Source organism: Silene latifolia, chromosome Y (genome assembly GCF_048544455.1).
Source record: "Silene latifolia isolate original U9 population chromosome Y, ASM4854445v1, whole genome shotgun sequence".
Taxonomy (NCBI): Eukaryota; Viridiplantae; Streptophyta; class Magnoliopsida; order Caryophyllales; family Caryophyllaceae; genus Silene; species Silene latifolia.
Genome location: NC_133538.1, coordinates 257,391,643 through 257,413,544, shown reverse-complemented (window position 1 = coordinate 257,413,544; position 21,902 = coordinate 257,391,643). Strand labels below are relative to the sequence as shown.

General features: G+C 41.2%; 1 protein-coding gene across 1 annotated transcript; it reads left to right on the top strand.

The window, feature by feature from the left end:
- Nucleotides 1-3,343: 3,343 nt before the first annotated feature.
- LOC141633413 (systemin receptor SR160-like) lies at nt 3,344-7,357 on the top strand. Its single transcript, XM_074445890.1, has one exon. The coding sequence runs from the start codon at nt 3,587-3,589 to the stop codon at nt 7,157-7,159; it is 3,573 nt and encodes a 1,190-aa protein (XP_074301991.1). The 5' UTR covers nt 3,344-3,586; the 3' UTR covers nt 7,160-7,357.
- The last annotated feature ends 14,545 nt before the right edge of the window (nt 7,358-21,902 follow it).

Sequence of the window (21,902 nt, the reverse complement as noted above, 5' to 3'; positions counted from 1 at the left end):
ATGGGCATGGCTTTGGTAGGGACTATATTGAGCCTCTAGGTAATTATTAGTACCGTCGTCTATGTTCTTATGTTAATATGTTAAGGCTACCTTATGACACTTATGATTATGGATTAGTAGTTTAGTTGGTATGTAAAAGACATTATTTTATGAGACATGTAAAAATTTGACCTTTAGTTTTTATGTAACAACTTCGTTCTTCCAATCGTGTTCGGTTTTCTATCAATAATTTCGTTGTCTACTCTTGATTCCCGCTCATGCGGTCGACATGATAATGGATTCCCACTTGGCGGTCGACGGTTGTATTTGATTTTTTGCAGGTTTGGTGCGTAAAACAATGCAAATTCCGCATTGTGGCTGGGCAGCAAGCTGTTGTTTCCAGCCACTGCCCAGAATAATCCTGACGGAAATTCCGTCAGGAAAGTCAACGTCTTGTTGATTGTACTGACGGAAAAACCGTCAGGATTTTGGAATTCCTGACGGAAATTCCGTCACAAAAGTCGATACTAATAATTACCTAGAGGCTCAATATAGTCACTACCAAAGCCATGCCCGTCATCCGCATTGTCGTCTCCACCGAAAGGGCGGGGGAAACCTGAGCACGAGGGAGGGGGTTGAGATTGCCGCATCTCAGCCAAAGCTTTTTCCATGGCTGCCATTTGCTCAGCTTGGAGACGGACTATTTCTTGAGTGGCGCGCATTTGTTCCTCAAGACTTTGTCGTGCGGCTCGCTCATTATTTATTTGGCTGGCGAATTGACGGAATTTCCGTCAGGAATTCTAAAATCCTGACAGTTTTTCCGTCAGTACAGTCAACAAGACGTTGACTTAATACGTCGGCCTAAATGTCACTTTTAACGGAATGACCGTCACAAGTCCGTCATTAGTATGCATCCTGACGGAAAAACCATCAAGAATGCGTTTTCTGTGATGAATTGTAGCGACGATGTATTCCTGACGGAAAAACCGTTGGGAACGCGTGTTTCTGACGGGAAATGGGCGTTAGTGACGGATTTTTTCCGTCAGTTTTCCGTGTTTTTTTGTTGTAGTGATAGACCCCAATTTGGTGGCATGATCTCCACACATGTGAGTCTCGACTAGGGCTAAAACCGTTGGTTTATACGTTCGAACAACTTCCTTAATAGCACTAATTTTATTCTTGCTACCGGTACCTTGCACATTCCAGACCATATACGTGATATGGGGTAAGTTAGGAGCCAAATTCGGGATTCCTGTACTCATTAAACCAGGTATATAATTTAAGGACGATAGATATGCTCTACTTACGAGTTTAAGTACGTTATCAATACTCCATGGTATCGACAATTCCATCAGTAGATTCGAAGGGTTGTCCTTCGCTAGTTCGATCTTGACATCCATCACTGGACACTCTGTTATCATCACACCCAAAACTGGGGCTGCCATCTCTGGCCAAGTCGCTATTTTCACCGACTGAGTTGGTGGAATTACCTCTATCTGGGGGTTTTGTGAGAGGCACCGAGGTTGAGGGAGGGGACGGTCGAGATAAGAGAAGTACGAGTGTTGATTCCATGATCTGACCAGTAAGTCGAACATGGTGAGATTTTTTTTGAATGACTGACGAAGTTGGGTTGCTTGGTGAAATATCGTTGTTTGGTTGCTTTGTGGGGATTGGAATATTGGTGATATCTTTTAAATTTAGGGAAGGAATAATATGAGCATCAGTATTATTATTAGGCTTTACTATAGGTTGGATTGTATTTTCCTTGAATATATTTGCAGGAGGATTGTTTTTAGGAATAGACCCGGAGAGGAGTTTATTGGTCCGTTTATTTAGGAGATTAATCTTTTGCTTGATTCTAGGGATTTGGGAGATATTTTGTGAGGGTGGATTAACAATACCTGTAGACGGTTTTGGTAAGTTATCCGGAATTAGTGTGATTTCAAAGCCTTCCACATTATTTGAAAGGATTTCGAATCTCGAACCTGCCACTTTAAAGGACTGACCAAAATTAAACACCGACGAGGACCCGTTTGGAATTGGGTTAGGTTTACCTGGGATGATGACTTGTTTCCTGCGTGGTGGTTTTTTCACCATCATCCAATCCCCAAAGTCCGATTTTTCCTCGGGGTGGAGGTCTGCTTCGATGGAACTATCACTCACTTGTATCTGTGGCTCGTCCTGAAGCTTAGACTGTCCATCGAGATCCATACTCACCTCCTTAGACACGTTTTTCGAGCATTGCTCCGCCGAATGACCAAGCCGACCGCATTTGAAACATATCATCTTTAATCCCTCGTATTGAATATAATAAACTTTACCATTAAGACGAAACTTCGACAATAATGGCTCGGAAATATCTACTTCCACACTCAAACGTGTAAACTGCCCTCTTTCTGCATTGGCTGTATTTTTGTCAATACGGATTACTTCCCCTATTCTCGAGCCTACCTTTTTTTAGAAAGGTCTCATTGAAATACTCAACAGGTAGATTAGGAATTCTAACCCATGCCGTTAACTTCTTAATGCAATCATCAGCCGGTACAAAATTAAGGACCCATCGTCGAATAGTTAGATAATGGTCATCGATCATCCAAGGCCCTTGAGTTACGACGAATTCATAATCTTGACGTGATGAGAACCGAGCTACGTAATACGAACCAGTCAAATCGGTTAGGGTAAGTTTACCCTTGATTGACCATTTCGCTTGTAGTTTTCTCATTAACGACAAATATCCGATTTTCTTGTCGAACATCTTTATTATTAGAGAATGGCTCCATGGTTTTCTAATTATTGCTTTTTCTTTCTTAGTAAGACATATTTTTGGACACAGGACATCGTCCTCTTCCCCTTCCCCTTCTGTATCGTCATCAGAATCGACTTCCAGGTCATCGGCGGTACTAGGGCTTGCTCCAAACCCCTGTACTGTATCTCTAAATGACAGAGGTGAAGTGGTGGGATTTTTTGGCAGTTGTGTAGCACTGCTTTCAACAATAGCGGATAGATTTGGACCCAGATCGATAGAACTCACAAACTTGAACTCCTCGATATGCATCGTTTTCCTTTTCGAGTTCTTTGGAATTGGTGGAAATAAAGGATTTTTGGGGACTCTATTAACGACATTGATCTCCGGCGGGAGACCATTGTTTGGTTCAAGCATTCAAAAAGAGAGAATATTTTAGAGAGAGACTAGAATATTTTTTTTTGAAGGAGACTAGAATATTTTACTTCTGCCCAATAGAATATTTTACTTCTACCCAATATTTTACTCTATTAACAGTAAGAGAGACAACACCAAAAAAAAAAAAAAAAAAAAAAAATTGAAAAATAAACTTATTGTTAAAGAGAGAGCGAGACACTGAAGTCACATCGCATGTGAACACCAGCTGTTTGCTCCACTCCTTCCCAAGTTCCCATCTTCAATCTCCAATATCACCTCTTCTCTTCCTTCCTTAATTCATCTTTTCACTCTCTTCTTTCTCTCTCTATCCCTTTCTCCTTCTCCAAGCTCTCATCTTTCTCTCTAATGGCACATTTTCAAACCCTAATCTTCTAAACCCACCTCATAATCTCTTTAATCTATCAATTAAACCACTACCCACAAAAAATGAACTTAATTTGCACCAATTTTTTGCTCATTTTCTCTCTGTTTTCCCCTGTGTTTGCTGCTCAGTCTCTTTCTAATGGTAAAATAAGAGATACCCAGAAGTTATTGAGCTTCAAATCAACTCTTCCTAACCCAGATATCCTCCAAAATTGGCAACAAAATTCGGACCCATGTCAATTTACGGGTGTATTATGCAATAATAGTAACAGTAATTTTAGAGTTACTGCTTTGGATCTTTCTTCAATCTATCTTTCAACTGATTTTACCTCAGTTTCAACTCATCTTCTTTCCATTGAATTCCTCACTTCACTTTCACTCACTTTTACCAATATTTCAGGAACTATCAAACCCTTTAACCTTTGCTCAACTTTTCTCACAAAAATTGACCTTTCTCACAACACAATTAGTGGTTCTTTCATGAGTTTATCTCATTTAACTTCATGTTCTTCACTATCATTTCTCAACATGTCCTTCAATTTTATGGACTCTTCCAACTTTTTAAGGAATACCCATTTTGGGATGTCCCTTAAAACATTGGATGTTTCAGGAAATTTGATAAGTGGGGAGCAAATTCTTCCTTGGGTGTTATCTAATGGTTGTGATAATTTGAGTCATTTGGGTATGAAAGGGAATAAATTAGTGGGAAGTTTTAATCTTGATAAATGTTCAAGTTTAGAGTATTTGGATCTTTCCTCTAATAATTTCTCCACTAAACTTCCAATCTTTGGTAAATCTTGCACTAATTTGAAGCATCTTGATTTGTCTTCAAACAAGTTTGTTGGAAATATTGAGAGTGCATTACTTGGTTGTGATAGTTTAAGTTTCTTAAATGTGTCAAATAATGGGTTGGATGGAGGCTTTCCTTCGATTCCGGTATCGAATTTGGAGTATCTTTACTTGGGTAGCAACAAATTTGAAGGTGAAATTCCTGATAATTTTGCTGAAAATGTTTGCAGTAATTTGGTGGGGTTGGATCTTTCTCTCAATAATTTCTCTGGTAAGATTCCAACTAGCTTTGGATCTTGCACTTTGATGGAAGTTTTTGATGTTTCTAACAACAATTTGACTGGAGTTTTGCCTATTGATGTGTTGTTGAAAATGGGAAAGTTGAGCAAGTTAAACCTAGCTTTTAACAAGTTTGAAGGAAGTTTACCTGATTCTGTTTCTTTGTTTAGTAGGTTGGAAGCTTTGGATTTGAGTTCCAATCACATTTCAGGTAAAATCCCACCTTTGATTTGTGAAAAAACTGGTTTGAAAGAGTTGTATCTTCAGAACAACAATTTAAGTGGTCAAATCCCTCCAAATTTAGGTAATTGTTCTGAGTTACAGTCCCTTGATCTTAGCTTCAACTTTTTAAGTGGAAGAATCCCAACTAGTTTGGGAAACCTTCCTAAATTAAAGGACCTAATTATGTGGATGAACTTGCTTGATGGCGAAATCCCGCCCGAGCTTATGTACAATAGGGCACTTGAAAACCTAATTTTGGACTATAATCAGTTGAGTGGTACAATACCATCTGGTTTGAAGAACTGTACTAACTTGAACTGGATTTCCCTGTCAAGTAACAAGTTGAGTGGGGTTATACCATCTTGGATTGGTAGCTTGAACAATTTAGCTATCCTTAAGCTTTCTAACAACTCGTTTAACGGGCCTATACCGCCTGAGTTGGGAAATTGCAAGAGCCTGTTGTGGTTGGATCTCAATAGTAATATGTTGAATGGGACTATTCCACCTGCTTTAGCTGACCAATCAGGGAGTATGGTTGTCGGGCTTGTTGTTGGGAAGAAATTTGTGTACTTGAGGAATGCTGGTGGAAAGGAATGCCGTGGTACCGGTAATTTGCTTGAGTTTGCGGGAATAACCCAGGATGCCCTAGGTAGATTGGCGAGTGCAAATTGCCAATTTCAGCAGATATACATGGGTAAAACTCAACCAACTTTCAACCACAATGGCTCTATGATATTCCTCGACTTATCTCATAATTATTTGCAGGGCAGTATCCCTCAAGAGCTTGGTAAAATGGCTTACCTTATGATTTTGAATTTGGGTCATAACAATCTGTCTGGTGTCATCCCTGATGAGATGGGAGGGATGAGAAATATCGGTATTCTCGATCTCTCCTACAATAGTCTCTCTGGCTCAATCCCTCAAGCTTTAGCCAGTCTTACTTTGCTGACTGAGATTGATTTGTCCAACAACAATCTTTCGGGTTTAATCCCCGAATCCTCACAATTTGAGACCTTCCCACCATCTAGATTCTATAATAACTCTGGTCTCTGTGGGTATCCGCTTCAACTTTGTGATAAGAACTCAGGGGCAAACTCGTCTCATCACCAAAAGAATGGGAGGAAAGCGTCTCTCGTAGGAAGTGTTGCGATGGGGCTGTTGTTCTCACTTTTCTGCATATTTGGGGTTGTCATTGTTGGCATTGAGATGAAGAAAAGGAGGAAAAAGAAAGAAGCTTTGCAAGATAATATCTACATTGATGGTAACTCACATTCTGGTAATAATGGAAACACTGCCTGGAAATATACCAGCAAACACGAGGCTTTGAGCATCAACCTCGCCACCTTTGACAAACCTCTAAGGAAGCTAACATTTGCTGATCTTCTTGAAGCAACAAACGGATTTCATGAATCCAGCATGATTGGGAAAGGCGGGTTTGGTGATGTGTACAAAGCACAACTCAAGGATGGGAGTGTTGTGGCAATCAAGAAGCTCATTCATGTGGGCCAGGGGGATCGAGAGTTCACAGCCGAAATGGAAACCATAGGGAAAATCAAACATCGAAACCTAGTACCTCTCCTAGGATACTGCAAAGTTGGGGAGGAGCGTCTCCTTGTCTACGAGTACATGAAGTATGGAAGCCTCGAAGACGTTTTACATGACCGTAAAAAAGTCGGACTTAAACTAGGTTGGGCCGCAAGGAGGAAAATTGCTATTGGGGCTGCTCGTGGGCTGGCATTCCTTCATCATAACTGCATACCACATATCATTCACAGGGATATGAAATCTAGCAATGTTCTGCTAGATGAAAATCTAGAAGCTAGGGTTTCTGATTTCGGGATGGCCAGGCTAATGAGCGCAATGGACACTCACTTGAGTGTGAGCACATTAGCCGGAACACCTGGGTATGTCCCACCGGAATACTACCAGAGCTTCCGATGTTCAACTAAGGGTGACGTGTACAGTTATGGCGTGGTCTTGCTAGAGCTCTTGACCGGTAGACAACCTACCGACTCAGCTGATTTCGGGGATAATAATCTAGTCGGGTGGGTCAAAATGCACGCCAAGTTAAAAATAACTGACGTTTTCGACCCAGAGTTAATAAAGGAGGATCCGAATTTGGAGATGGAGCTTCTACAACATTTAAAAGTCGCTGTCGCTTGCTTGGATGATCGACCATGGAAACGACCAACCATAATCCAAGTGATGGCGATGTTCAAAGAAATCCAAGCGGGTTCGGGTATGGATTCGGGATCAATCATTACCTCCGACGACAGTGGTTTCAGCACCATTGATGTTCTAGCAGATATGAGCATTAAAGAAGTTCCAGAAGGAAATCTGAAGTAAACAATTTTTCAATGTATGTTGTAACATTATGTGTATGTATCATCAAAAAAGTATTGTATTTTTTTTTTCTTTTTTTTTATACATAGCTGGTTTTGCTAAACCTACTCTAGCTTTATTTTATTTTTTTTCCTCCTTTTCTTGAAATTTGAGGTGACATTGTAGATTTGTAGTTTGTACATAAATGTAAAAGTACTTGGGTAGTTTTTCTAGTCTTTGATTGTTGAATCACAAAATCTCATTTGTGACGGCATTTATCCGTCACTTTGGAGTGACGGATACCATTTTCCCTCACAAATGACCCAAATAGAAGAGAGGGAAGCACATGGAGGTGCCCCCCACCTTGTCCTCCTATCCGTTTTGTGAGTGGCATTATCCGTCACTTGTTCCGATCCGTCTTCAACAAGACTAATTGTTGTTGAATTAGTTTGGCAAATGGATATCCAAGCAGTTAGATCCGTGACCTCAGACTGATAGTGACAAATTGTAGCAGCTTTCTTTACCCATTTTCTTAGACCATCCCCAAGCAAGGTTAATTGCTAGGTCATGACCTTGCTTGGTCACACTAATCATCAATTAACAAAAAAATTATGGTGACCTTTAGAGTGAAGAGGTCAATTTGTGACCTTTGGTGGTCAATTTGTGACCTTTGGTGGAGCAAATTGACCCAACTCATGACCTATATGTGGCGATATGTGATTGGTTGACAATATTAATACTCCCTCCATTCAACTCCACATTACACATATTCCTTTTTGGTTCATTCAACTCCACATTACACCTTTCCTTATTTGGTTGTACTTTTAATACTATAATACTATAATGTCACTATTAAGGCCCACTTTTTCAACACAATACTAACACTTTCCATCCAATTGTTGTACTTTTATTACTATAATATACTTTTCTTAATATTTGTGCAAAAGTGATATATGCAATGTTGAGTTGAATGGAGGGAGTAATTAATAAAAAAAAATATATATGAAAAAGTGATATAATGTGGAGAGATTTAATTAGTTGGAAAGTGAAAAATGATTGGATTGATAACCTATGTCGTGACCTTCTACTCGGGAGTGTGAAAGTAGGTCAAGATAAATAAAGTAGGATTAAGAGTAAAACAGGGTCGTGACCTAATTAGCACGACCTTTGCTTGGAGATGGTCTTAGGAGCACTTGATTTGTTTTGTTGCCCTTTTTTGTTTGTTTTTCTTTTCTTTGTGTATTCCAAACTCTTTCAAGTGGCATACCATTCTACTTTGTTGAGCTCAATTAACGGTTTTACACAAGACCAACTATAAGGAAAGGGAGATTATTTTGTAAAGGTTTTTTTTCTCAAACACAACCTTTAAAAAAAAAAAAAAATCTTCCAAACACCACCTTTAAAAAAAAAGTTTGTAAAACACAACCTTTAATAAATTTTTTGTTGTCAAACACGACTTTTTGCCCGAAGGACTTAACATTTTGCAATGGGGTAACTTTCAGTCGATGTTTGAGATAGCAAACGATGTCGGTTTGAGGCGTTTTTGGACTCGTTGGAAAGGTTGAAATACAAGCTTTCCAGCGGTTATAAATACGATGGTCAAAGGTGGCCTTATATGGGGATCTATTGATGTGTAAAGTAAGGCTGGTCAGAGATATTAACGGGTGGTCGAGGATTTTTAGTGAGTCTTTTAAAGAGGTTATGATGCTTTGTTTGGTCTGAAATTTGGAATGTAGGTAGCGGGGAGTGTAAGGTAGAGCTGATCAAATGGTCCAAACCCATTGGCCCTACCCGGCCCGGCCCACTTTTTTGAAGGTCTTGGGCCTTTAGTTTTGGCCCAAAAAAGCCCGTGGGCTGGCCTAAAAAGGCCCAAAATATTTTGGGACCGGGTTTGGACCAAGCGTTTGGCCCAAATTTTTGCCCGACCCGGCCCATATTTATTAATAATGAATATTTTTTCTAATAAAACCTATTAAAGTAGCGTTAAAGTTATACCAAACCCTTTACAAACTCAAGTATATTTTTTTAGATTTATAAAACAAAGTATACATAACATAAATCATATCTACGAATGCATGATTAAGCATTCTAAAATGGCGATGTTTGTCTTTATTTTATTTTAGAGAGCATTTGATCATGTTTTGTACAATTTTATACACTATGTATGTTTTAAAAGTTGTAACCGAAGGTATTAGCTAATTATTTCCTAGGGCAACTCGTAAATTTTAGGGCCCGAAAAAGCCCATTTAGGCCCAAAAGCCCGCATTAGCCCATAAGAGCCGAGTTTGGGCTTGCTAAATAAGCCCACGCATTTGGCCCGACCCGACCCGGCCCACACAAATAGGCCGCTTTTGTTAGAAAGGCCCGGCCCAAGCCCTCATTGGCCCGACCCATGATCACCTCTAGTGTAAGGTCGACCGTAGTTGTGTTGTTTTTTGTGGTTATTTGTTGTAAGTGGTCGTTTGAGGTGAGTGAATTGACCCACAAAAAAAAAAATCATACTTTGACATTCTTTTGAATGTTTTTTACCTTCAAATTAACTCCCCTCGAACCACCACTTGTAACAAACAACCACCACAAACAACACAACTAAGACCTACCTTGCACTCCCCGCTACCTACATACCAAATTTCAGACCAAACAAAGCATCATAACCTCTTTAAAAGACCCACTAAAAATCCCCGACTACTCGCTAATCTCTCCGACCAGCCTTATTTTACACAACAATAGACCCCACATAAAGCCACCTTTGACCATCGTGTTGATAACCCATGGAAAGCTTGTATTTCCACCTTTCCAAAGAGTCCAAGAACACCTCAAACCGACATCGTTTGCTATCCCAAACATCGATTAAAAGTTATCCCATTGCAAAATGTTAAGTCTTTCAGCCAAAAAGTGGTGTTTGACAACAAAAATTTTATTAAAGATTGTGTTTTATAAACTTTTTTTTTAAAGGTGGTGTTTGGAAGAAATTTTTTTTTAAAGATTGTGTTTGACAAAAAACCCTTTCGTAAATATGAAATTGCTCCGATTGTAATATTGGGTTCACAGTTTTCCGGCACCTTAACGAGCTTCATTCGTGTTTATGCCCATTAGTTCTTATATTAAATGGACGAGGGTTAGAAGGTATTGTAATCTCTCTCTTCTTTTTGTCTTTTAAAGTGAAGGCGGAGTTTATATTGCAAAAAGAAAGACAATGTGAAACTGGAAGCTACTCCCTCTATTTTACCGTGATTTTCCTATTATCTACAGTATTTAAGAGAAAGTAAATGTGTTGGCTATACATTTTGTGTCAAAACATAAGAACATATTAGTGAACAGCCGAAAATCAAAAGCAGGAAGATCATAACAAAACGGAGGAAGTAATCATTTATGGCCTTCAACCTCATATATATTCATATAAGAGAGCAGTAACCTTTAGACATGATGAAGTGTGACATATAATAAGTCGCTTGATGTCCGAGCCTTCTAAATAACATCATATATGTGAAGATTTAATGTTTGGGTATTGGTGAGCCGAAGTCGTATGCTCCCAAAAATAAGTAATAAAGTCTTATTACCTTAATTATATAGTAGAGGTAAGTCGGGTATCGAATCCACAGGGAAGACGATGTAATTAATTGTAGATACCTCATTTCTGCACCTCTCGCAAACCACCCGGTGATGATTGGGTCGCATGTTTGGTACGCGGAACGATTTGTGACAGTTCGTAAGTTTATCGTCAAGTGATTGCTCAAATATTAATGTCTACCTCTTAGTTGTCATCTACGTGCCGATACGGTCGTTTTGACAGTAATTAGAGTACATTTGGAGTCCGGGCCTAAAACCGTCTTCATTTTCTGATAACCGTTAAATCCCGAGTCAGAATGTTCCGGAATGTTCCGGATATTTCCATTCCATATTTTATAAATATTTCACAATCTTTATCCTTTGGTAAACAATTTCCCGTAATATTCATACAAGATATTAAGGAAAACCAAAATATTCCGTCCTACCATAACTTAAACACGAAAATCTTTCTTCCGCAGGAGGAAACCACTTGAAACAGGCGCGGCGGTCTTTGCGCTCTTCCAAGAGACGCATGATCGCCGCGCCTCTTCCCAGTCCTTTTCTCGCGTGTTTTTCGTATCTTTTTTATATCTTTCCGAGATTCACTTCCAAAGACTCTCCGAAACCCTGATTCCTTCACGTGATTAGTATAAATAGGAGCCTTCGCTCCTCATATTTCTCACGCGAGTGTCCGCCCTTCTCTTCTCCCTTTGCATTCTAGACCTTTGTTCTTACTTTTTGGCGTCTACGTGCTTGAACATTCGACCACGTAAGCTCGGATCCTTCTGAGTACCAGCCTCGTTTGCATGACCGATCAATTTGACCAACTCCACAATCAATCAACTTAATTAATCTAATCGTTTTCCTCTTACGAGGGCACTTTCATATTTGCATTATAGTACGAGTCGAGCATCGCTAATCGATAACTTAGTTCTTCTCGTTTCGTCAAACATGTAAGTCTGAGGGTGTATAATCTCTCTTTTATTATTGTTCTTTACTTTTGTATCATCATTAATGTAAGATTTATGTCGAAAATACTTATTAAAACCGATTTCTAAAAACGTGCTTTAAAATCTCTTTTTGCGGATTTCCAGAAGACAAACCGTCGAGAAAGGACGCAGCAACTGCTGCGCCTCTTCGAAGGAGCGCAGTTCCTGCTGCGCCTCTTCGTGAGGCTTCCGCAGTTCCTGCTTCCTTTCTTCTTCCTTCGTCCTCTGTAATTCGTTCGTCAAAGTTTGTTTCGTTTGTTTCCTGTTAATTCTTTGACATAATAGCTTATCATCTCACATGTATATTATTTATCATTCATTCACATGTTTAATTCGTCATTAAATTCGACTCAAATCCCTTATAATCCGATATTTGCGGGTTTTCGTCATTAAATTCAATCCGGGTTGTAGGAATTCGATTTGTTCATATCGGGTTTCTGGAATTCGTGTAACATCCAGGACTTTTAGGAACGTTGTTGACCGATCTTGTCGACCAAACAGACCTTAGGGAGGAATGGGTGAGGGATCAGACTTGTAATAGGGGACGTATAGGTTAGTTACTCGACCTAGCTGAGACCACTCGGCCGAGTATCACCAGTACTCGACCGAGTGGAGTCTACTCGGTCGAGTATTCCTATACTCGACCGAGTATGGCCGCTGTCGACACGTTATTATAAATGCGAGTTCGCGAGATTCATTTCTATTTTCTCATTTCCTCGACAGTTTCTCTTTCTTTAACCCTAGACCATCTCCCTCCTCTATCACTCCATAGTTTCCTACCTTAATGAAATTAGCCTAAACCTCTACCATGGGGATATCGGGATTCGCGGAGCAAGGACGAGGTGGGTGGTGGTTTTCTACGTCGTCACCAATGTGTAAGGTTAGGTAAGTTTCTGCCCTGTGTCCTTTTGAATGATTTTCTGTGTATAGTCGTGTAATAGGATACGGTTATCATTGTTAGGATGCTTATTGGAGTCGTGCGTGGCCGTAAATGGAAATCTCCCATGCTTTGCGATGAGGTAGGGTTTCCTACTCGCCCTCGTTAATTAATTTGAGATTGTGATTGTATTGTAATTTGTGGTTATCTGCTGATCATCGGAGTATGGTTGTTGGGGTGATGATGTCGTTGTGGTGTGACAGCTGTGATGCTGTGGGTGTGATTGTGGTGGAGTCACTTGCGGGAGTGGCATCACACCCTAGTTCGCCCTCCGTGGAACCCGTCACGGGAGGGGATGTGCACATTAAGGGACAGGGAATGTTAGTCGCTCGATGATGAGCCGGACTAGGTGGGAATGGATCACGGTCACCCACAAGGCGGCGAGGGTTACCTGTTGCGATGGGTAATCTTGCAGGGCTACACCCTTCGCGGTGTAGTCGGTTATGGTACGATGTGGTAAGGTTGAGATAGGGGATGATCAGTTGTTTACTTTATTGTCATGTCTTATATTTGATTAGTCAGTACTGACCCCGTGTCGTTTGTGGTATCTGCGGTGATCCATTCGGGGATGGTGAGCAGTTGGTTTAGCAGGTATTGTTGATTACTGCTGCTGGGATTGGAGGGATCGAGTCATCACGCCACTGGTCTAAAGATGTAGAATCACAAGTGTTGTAATTGAACCTTATTTTTTAGAGACTTTGAATAGAAAGACATTGTGATAGATATTCTAATATTAGATTATTGTTCTTGTATTGTCTAATTTGATCTACTTCCTCGGGAAACCGAGATGGTGACACCGTCATACACTAGAATGGTCCTTGGTAAGGCGTTCCGGTGTGCGGGGGTGTTACAAAGTGGTATCAGAGCCGACGATTTTGGAACCTGAACTAACAAAATTAATGAACATAGAGTGTCAATTAAAAATGAACCTGGTGTATGTACGTTGGGAGCCCCAGCTGATGCTAGATTTTGGGTGAGTAGGCGCCCTCATTTCAAAATCATGGCCCCATCGGACTTAAGCCAGACACGGGAAAAAAAAAGGGTAGCTAGTGTGGGTCGTTGATTGCTTGGTAATGTATGTTGTGTGCATCTATTATGTGTGTATCTATTATTAGAGTGGTATGTGTTGGGTATATGTGTGGGAAAGTGGAAGTGAATATGGAACTATTGCAATGTGCGATCAGTGACAAATTAATCATATGACTTTACGATAAATGTGTTGTGTACTGAATTGCTACGTTGCAAATGTGATTTTGGTGTGTTTCTGGTGTTGAGCGGAATTAAAGATGATGTGACATAAGAATTTAACCTTGCAATCTTAGTTTAGTTGCGAGTATGCTATAAGGATAGAATTAGATAATTTGTGGTAAAGGGAGGAATAAAGATAGGAATGATGGTTGTTCCGATGATAGGGTTATGTGATATGTGTTTATGTGGTAGAAATAAGCGTTAATAGTGACGGAGGGATGTCCTAACTCCGAACGATATTGTTTAATCTTGCAGGAATAATGAAAAGTTACTACTCCCTATTCGTTTTCAGAAAACTCGACCGAGTAGATCATACTCGGCCGAGTACCAAGTCCCAACACCGAGTGTCTGTAATGTGAAAATAATAATCGCTTCTGGTCTTCAAAACTCGATCGAGTAAGAAAGGTACTCGACCGAGCAATGTCCACTCGGCCGAGTATCCTAAACACTCGACCGAGTAGTGAACACTCGGCCGAGTATTCCCAACACTCGACCGAGTATTGCTGTAGCAGGCCATTTGCGGGTTATACAAAAACCCTAATTTCGTGCTTTTCTTTCTTATTTCCGCCTCCCCTCTTCATCTTTCCTTCTCTCTAAAACTCCATACTCTTCCTTTCTCAAGCTCTTGGGTAAAATCTTGGTGTCACACTTGTTCTTATTTGCCCTAAATCAGTTTAAGGTAAGATTTAAACTCAAATTCCTTAATTGTTTTCAAAGACATTGTGTATTAGCATGCTATATTTCAATTTCTTGTTAAAAACAATCGAAATTCTGTCTTAAACTTATTGATTTTCGAATTCGACTACCTATAGACCTTGTGTACATTTTGGTTGATTATTTTATGAGGTAAAATCCAATTTCTGAATTCTAGGGTTAGCAAAAACAAAATTCCCCTTATTGTTGATGAGTATCCTTTGATTTGAAGTAATTTGAAAACTTGGAACCATATGAATTGTAAGGTAGTTGGTGATTTTCTGATAGTTATCTTAAAAACCTCATTCTAAAATCGAGATACAAGTAAAACAGACCGTCTTTTGTGCTAAGAACTTTCAAGTGTCAACCCTTTATTAAAAATGATTTTCTTGCAGTATGGTGAAAACTAGAGGTTTACCCAACAAGAGACCTCGCGCGAATGTCCAACTCGAGGCTGGGCAATGTAGCAGTGGACCGATTGTACCGCCGGTGGAGGCACATCCATCGGTAATTTTTGCTAACTTCGATCATCGTAAGGCTTTCGTGGCTCTTATGCGCCGTCCTTTTCGCCCCACCCGTTGTGTCAACCCTAGTATCCTTGAGACTTTGGGGATTAAGGAGGACATAGTTCACATTTTCAAGATTTTGGGCATGGAGGGGTTGTATCACTTGAGAAAGAAATCCTACCCCCACTTGACCTTAGAGTTTTTGAGCTCTTTTGTTTATGATAGGAAGGGCAAGACCGTCTCTTTTCGTCTCATGAATGAGGATCATGAGCTTACCCTTGACGAGTTGGCTGACCATTTGGGTTTAGAGGCCGAGGAGGATGACTACCTTAGTGACGTGGCCAAGAACGGTGGCGCACCTCGGTACCTTCCGTATTTGATAGCGGACCCGCCCCTAGCGTCGGTGCCATGTTGATTAATGACATTCAAAGACGTGTCCCTTCGTATGTTTCTAAGGATGATGACCTGTTTGCTGTACTCGAGAGAGGACGTGAGCAAGCTCAATTCTCACGAAGTCATGCTCCTTATGTCTTACCTTAACCTCCACCGCCGGAAACCGTTTTACTATAGTGCTCCTGGTATAGTGTGCTCTAGTCCTGAGCGCATGGCACGATCCGAGACCCGATTCATTGCTTGCGGGGCCATAGTGACCCGCCTAGCTCGGCGACCGACCGACTTTGAGGCCCCACCTCCCGAGGGGAATGAGTATGTTGAGGTTGTACCCACCATGGACGCCCGCATGATGCGGCGTCGAAACCGATGGTTGAGGAAGATGGATGATGGGTCGTATGCTTGGAGAGTGAGAGGAACTATGTGGATGGTGCTTCCTGGACCCGACTCATCTCCCCGTTGTTGATCATTTGGCCGAGTGGGAGCCTTGTGGCATTCCTGCACCCGAGCCCCGCCTTACGATTGACCCCACGGATTCTCCTGGACTTACCCGAGCCTCACACCGTACATGAGGGACAAGAAGAGCACCTCCCCCACCTAGGGAGCGTCGTGGAGTTAGGCGGCCTAGGGTAGACCCGTTGTGTCGAGCCCTCTTAGTCGCCCCCGACCCCTACCCTTACCATCCTTATCGGTACTCGCCGTACCCTACGGTGCATGACCCTAGGATGCGGCCTCATGAGTGGGAGCGGATCTCTTCTACTTTGGTGCTCCGCAACCTACATGAAATGACCCTTAATCAGGGCATCGGGACTCAGTTTGCACAGCCTGTCTGGTGGAGAGGACCGGGAGTGGATACGGGAGTGTTCCACAGCTATGGGGTGGACCCGAGTTTCTGGAGACCTCCAGAGGAGACTGAGTTTGGCTACCTCGCGGGACCGTGGGGAGCCAACTCCGGATCGATTAGGAGGGGACTACTCGGCGGCGAGCTTCCCAGGAGCAGGGAGTTCAGGTGCAGGTACCTCGGGTGCAGGTGGAGATGATGGCATGGAGGAGGGTCCTCGTTAGTGATCGTATGTTGTTAGATTACTTACTTTGAGTTCTTTGATGTCGGATTTATTTGGTTTTGATGGATTTACTTTGTTGGTTGCAGTATTATTTCTTCTTTGGATGTTATTACCGGTATTTGGTCTCTTTTGTTGGATGACTGTATTTGGCCATAAGGCCGTTACTTGGTTATCGTATGGTGAAGTGTTGAATGTCCCTTAATGTAGGAATTAGTTATATTTTAAACTATTGTTAAGAATTGATGCAGGTCGTTAGTGACAGCTAGGTGATATCGGCAAAACGCTCTCTGGCGGATATAACTCGACCGAGTATAGGTTACTACTCGACCGAGTAGAGCTTACTCGGTCGAGTATTCCCATACTCGACCGAGTATAACTTACTCGACCGAGTAGCCTTTCATACTCGGCCGATTGTTGCGGGTTCAGATGTATAATGGAAATTCGTTATGAGAATTTCATAGTTACGTGATAATTGTATGACAAAGCTTGTTAGCTATTTGTTTTACTATGTTACACTAGATGATGTCCCACAGATGGATCATTATGGTATCATGGATTTGTGATTGTTGATATCGGCTATAAATCTATGAATGTTTCGTTGTGTAACACAGGTTAGTTATTTAGGGGTGGAATACCCTAGACATTAAAGTATCTGAAGGTAACACTTTACTCATATCACGTGGTCACTGTAAGAAGTTTTATACGTATGTATATGTTTGGTTACAATGATAACTGTTTCAATGAAGCTACGTATAAACCTGTTCTTTTTCAATTATTCTATATGTTAATTGTCGCTATAAGAATATATATGTTGGTTGCTGAGGTATTTGGTCTTTATAAGTCACAAGAGTGTAATGTCGTAGAACAAGTTGAGTTTATGAGTAATGTCGCCGTCATGTAGTACGTTTTAGCATGGGGTTTAGGGAAGTAATTAGTGGTGAACTTCGGGGACGAAGTTCCTTTTAAGAGGGGAAGAGTAATGTCGCGAAACCAAGTATTTGATTTTATGAAATATGTATTTTATTTTTGTGTAAGTATTTAATTTTATGAAATATTGGGAATCATATGTATGTTAGGTGTGTCCACATTAGGAATTACTGGACTACAATTATGTTTTCTTTAAGCCGCATCTAGGTTGTATTCAATTAATATGAAAATTATATGGCGCACGGGTGGCAAGTAATATGAAGATTCGATTCAATTGATGATAACTAGTATACGTGCTCGGAATGTAGTGATTGTGTACTTATGTACTTTATAATGGTGTATCGCTTTGCATTTGTATATTTAATAGAAGCGTACGGAATGTGGTAGTTTACATTTGTGTATGGTTTTCTTACATTGTGTAAAGTGTTGCAATTGCATACTTGCGTAAGTATATGGTTGAATACTGTTTTGAGAATGGGTTTGCATACGTGTTTTAGGGTCAATAGTGGTGGTGCCATGTTTGGCAAAATAAGGCATAGGAATTTCACTAATCTCCGTATGTTTATGTGTAAGTTAGCGAGTAGCATTGTTTGGAAAGGTAGCTGTGATAAGTGATTGTTATTGAGTAAGATGGCTGATGGTAATGTATGGATAGTGTGAACTTATGTACCTTTGTGAAGGTGGTTAAGGCATGGTATGTAACCTTGCGGGGAGTGTTGTACATGCTGAACTTCGGGGACGAAGTTCTTTTAAGGGGGGAAGATTGTAACATCCAGGACTTTTAGGAACGTTGTTGACCGATCTTGTCGACCAAACAGACCTTAGGGAGGAATGGGTGAGGGATCAGACTTGTAATAGGGGACGTATAGGTTAGTTACTCGACCTAGCTGAGACCACTCGGCCGAGTATCACCAGTACTCGACCGAGTGGAGTCTACTCGGTCGAGTATTCCTATACTCGACCAAGTATGGCCGCTGTCGACACGTTATTATAAATGCGAGTTCGCGAGATTCATTTCTATTTTCTCATTTCCTCGACAGTTTCTCTTTCTTTAACCCTAGACCATCTCCCTCCTCTATCACTCCATAGTTTCCTACCTTAATGAAATTAGCCTAAACCTCTACCATGGGGATATCGGGATTCGCGGAGCAAGGACGAGGTGGGTGGTGGTTGTCTACGTCGTCACCAATGTGTAAGGTTAGGTAAGTTTCTGCCCTGTGTCCTTTTGAATGATTTTCTGTGTATAGTCGTGTAATAGGATACGGTTATCATTGTTAGGATGCTTATTGGAGTCGTGCGTGGCCGTAAATGGAAATCTCCCATGCTTTGCGATGAGGTAGGGTTTCCCTACTCAGTCTACTGTTAATTAATTTGAGATTGTGATTGTATTGTAATTTGTGGTTATCTGCTGATCATCGGAGTATGGTTGTTGGGGTGATGATGTCGTTGTGGTGTGACAGCTGTGATGCTGTGGGTGTGATTGTGGTGGAGTCACTTGCGGGAGTGGCTTCACACCCTAGTTCGCCCTCCGTGGAACCCGTCACGGGAGGGGATGTGCACATTAAGGGACAGGGAATGTTAGTCGCTCGATGATGAGCTGGACTAGGTGGGAATGGACTGCGGTCACCCACTGGCGGCGAGGGTTACCTGTTGCGATGGGTAATCTGGCAGGGCTACACCCTTCGCGGTGTAGTCGGTTATGGTACGACGTGGTAAGGTTGAGATAGGGGATGATCAGTTGTTTACTTTATTGTCATGTCTTATATTTGATTAGTCAGTACTGACCCCGTGTCGTTTGTGGTATCTGCGGTGATCCATTCGGGGATGGTGAGCAGTTGGTTTAGCAGGTATTGTTGATTACTGCTGCTGGGATTGGAGGGATCGAGTCATCACGCCACTGGTCTAAAGATGTAGAATCACAAGTGTTGTAATTGAACCTTATTTTTTAGAGACTTTGAATAGAAAGACATTGTGATAGATATTCTAATATTAGATTATTGTTCTTGTATTGTCTAATTTGATCTACTTCCTCGGGAAACCGAGATGGTGACACCGTCATACACTAGAATGGTCCTTGGTAAGGCGTTCCGGTGTGCGGGGGTGTTACAATTCGATCCTTGATATATTTTCCATCTGTTATTCATGATATTCGTCATTAATTCGTCATTAATTCATCATATTTAGTCTATTTTGTTCACCTATGTCACTAATCAATCATTCTTTCATGTAATTAATTCGTTTGCATCCGTCTCATCCATGTTTGTTGCATTCATGACCATCATTCATATGTAAATAACCTGATAATCACTTCTATCCGAGTATATATTATAAATCAATCATTAAATTAACCCACGAACATTAACGATTTGCAATTCCGGCTTCACAGCCAGAACTCACCCTTGGAACAGACGCAAAGAATCGGCGCCTCTTTCAAAGGGTGCGATCTCTTCTTTGTTCCAGTTGAGTTCTGTCTCTGAACTCCGTTGTTGCTTGACCTAGTTTAATTAGCTCACGTATAATTGACTATTATTCGTATTGTCGCCTTAATCCTTGTTCGTTAAATCTTTCTTTTTACTTCCTTTTCTCAAATCATCCGTTTTAAAGGTATTTTCGACATAAATCGCTAAACCCGATGTAATTATTGTAATTTCTTATTGTTGTAATTTTATTCCGTGTATTTTGTATCATTTGTATGTTTTCACATGTAATTGAGCATTAAATCCTACTTCGACCCAATTGATTGTTAAACTATGTGTCAACCGACTTAGTTAAATTCACATGCTAGGATTAAAACTTGGATGTTGCATTGCATGCATATGATCGACGATATATCTAGTATAGATGATGTCCCTAATCATTAGTAGAGACCGCTATCGAGGCGGGCGGGATTAGGTGTTCGATCAAAAGAGCTTCCTAATACGTACCCTCACCCCTTACTCTAGATCTCTGTGAACATCCGTGTTCATTGGCATCCACGAGAGTCATTCTAGACATAGAATGCTAAGGGTAACGATTGCTTAGTGTTCATGTCACTACTTTGTGTCTTGACATGACACGAGGTATTCGAACGGTTCCAATTTCCCATAAAAATTGGTGGCGACTCCAACAAAATGCAAACGCTTGTTCTCTTCCTCCCGAGCGCCCCCGTGGGCCCCCGTCCCGCTTTGGCGACTCCGGCTGGGATAATACACTTACGTGTAGCCAAGGGTGAAACTTGAACAAGGTTAGGGAATAATTTGTACAAGACAATTGTCGGTTTTCATAAACTCGGTCTTCCTAGATCGTTTATTCGGCCTTCCTAGGCCCAACCCAACCCATTCGACCAATCGTCCCGTCTAAACGGTCCTAATTCTTATTTGGGCCTAAGGATGGATAGCGATTGACGTCATCCATACCATGATGCTTACTCTTGTTTGTATCAAGGGCCTTCACTACTTGAGGAAATGGAATAGGAATCGGCCTTACTCTTGTTTGGTACGAGCCTCTCCACAGACTTCGGGTTTGATGGTTCGGTATGGCAACCCACCCTTTAAACCAAAACCCTTTTAAATGCACTCAGCATCCCGTTATAATGCTTGTATAAATGTTTGTACCTTACGTGATCACCATTTCTAAACGAAACCATGACGATTTTTGCAAAAATCAAAACCCCTTTTTTAATCAAAATTTCGAAAAAGGCCATTCGATTAGCGCAAAACCCAATCGAAACTCTGTCCGTTTGTCGAGTCAAAATTCGGGCCCAAGCCCATTTCAAAACCTCACTTCGAGTCCACTCCTACAACTACACTATAGTTGACTAGGATATACATTTTCAAAACTTTGTCTTTTCTTCAAAACTCACTCAACACAAGTGGCACACACCCACTTCAAGAGTCAAAACATTTCTTCTCTTTGCAAGTGTCTTAGAATGGTCGATCGTGTTTTGATTCGTCATCGATCTCTTATCCAGTTTCTAGATGCCTGGAACCAGCGACACGAACCTCCACCAACTTCAAGATGGTAATGATCGAATCCTAGCCGCGCTAGCTCAAATCCAACTTACTCAGGACCAAGTGTATGATCGCCTTGACACCATCGAGGGTCGGATCTACGCCGTAGAGGGGAAATTGCCTCCTCACGAAAGTGAAGTAGTAGGTGACTTAGCGAGTGAATCCAAGGACGAAAATCCTCCCATGGGACTAACTGTAGCTGAGAAAAGACTCCAATACTTAGAGAAGCAATTGATGTACCTTAAAGGGGATGACATTTATAGGGAGAATAATCGCAAGTATGAGGCCGTCAACTCCAAATTGCCAACCAACTTCAATATGACGGATATCCCTAAATTCAAGGGGCACGAAAACCCTTTGAACCACATCCGTGCCTTCAAGGATTACATGTCTATCAAAGGCATCAAACCCGAGATGTTCTTCAGGATCTTTCCTTCATCTCTTGACACCATCCCAAAACAATGGTTCTACTCGT

Excerpts from the sequence above, each read along its gene's own strand:
- LOC141633413 (XM_074445890.1), top strand. The coding sequence starts at position 3,587 with ATGAACTTAATTTGCACCAATTTTTTGCTCATTTTCTCTCTGTTTTCC.